The following is a 772-nucleotide window of genomic DNA, read 5'->3' as shown; positions in this document are numbered from 1 at the left end:
AAAAAAAAAAAAAAATCAGTTACATCTGAAAAGGAAGGTGCATTTTGCTTCTCCAATTACAAGATGACACTTACTTTAATGCAAAATTTTGCTGTAAATTATTCTTCCTTGGCACCTTAATGAATAAAAGATTTGGCTTGAGATTCTTCCCTAACGTTAAGAAACTCATCAGAAAAGCAAGAGACCTTTTGTAAGAATTTTCAATCTAGTTACAGTGTATTTCTTTATCTGAGAGCTTAGAAGAAATATTATGTCTGAATACAAACAATATGCTATGGCTCTGAGCTGTAGTTTAAGTCTTTGTCATCTTGAACAAAATGTACTGAAAATTCAACTGAAAAACAGAGATTTTAAACAGCAACGAAAAGTTGTGTTTTCCAAAGTTATCCCATGAGATACACACCCATTTACTCATCACAAAGAACGTGTAAACGTGTATCTCTTCAGAGACTGAAAGTCCCAAAGACCAGTTATAGCAGTGCCATTGAAGACCTCCACCTTGGAAACACTCTGTACACATACCTCTTCATACTTTACCCACTGGTCTTTTGGAAGGATCCGGTGTTTCAGGCTTAAGTCGAGCGCTCGCTTTATGCGAAATATTCTTTCATTGTAAAGATGTTCTGGAAGTCTCTTCACTGCTTCTTTCACATCTTCATCTTCATACAATGTATCATCTCGCATTAATCCTGTACCAAGAAAATTTTACAGTATCACTGAACAAATATTCTTAAATAAGATTTAGGACTGACACAGGTGTTTCTACATAACA

The 772-nt window shown here is 34.8% G+C and overlaps 1 protein-coding gene across 1 annotated transcript; it reads right to left on the bottom strand.

Moving 5' to 3' along the window:
* Positions 1-522: 522 nt before the first annotated feature.
* LOC104458222 (cytochrome b-c1 complex subunit 7) lies at positions 523-684 on the bottom strand (the record flags this gene model as incomplete). The annotated part of the gene is made up of 1 exon (XM_010086212.1): positions 523-684. A coding segment is annotated over exon 1 (162 nt), but the record flags the coding sequence as incomplete, so codon positions are not given.
* Between the last annotated feature and the right edge of the window lie 88 nt (positions 685-772).

Source organism: Pterocles gutturalis, unplaced genomic scaffold, assembly GCF_000699245.1.
Source record: "Pterocles gutturalis isolate BGI_N339 unplaced genomic scaffold, ASM69924v1 C11680295, whole genome shotgun sequence".
NCBI lineage: Eukaryota > Metazoa > Chordata > Aves > Pterocliformes > Pteroclidae > Pterocles > Pterocles gutturalis.
Note: the sequence above shows the minus strand (reverse complement) of the source record. Positions and strands in the feature narration are given on the sequence as shown.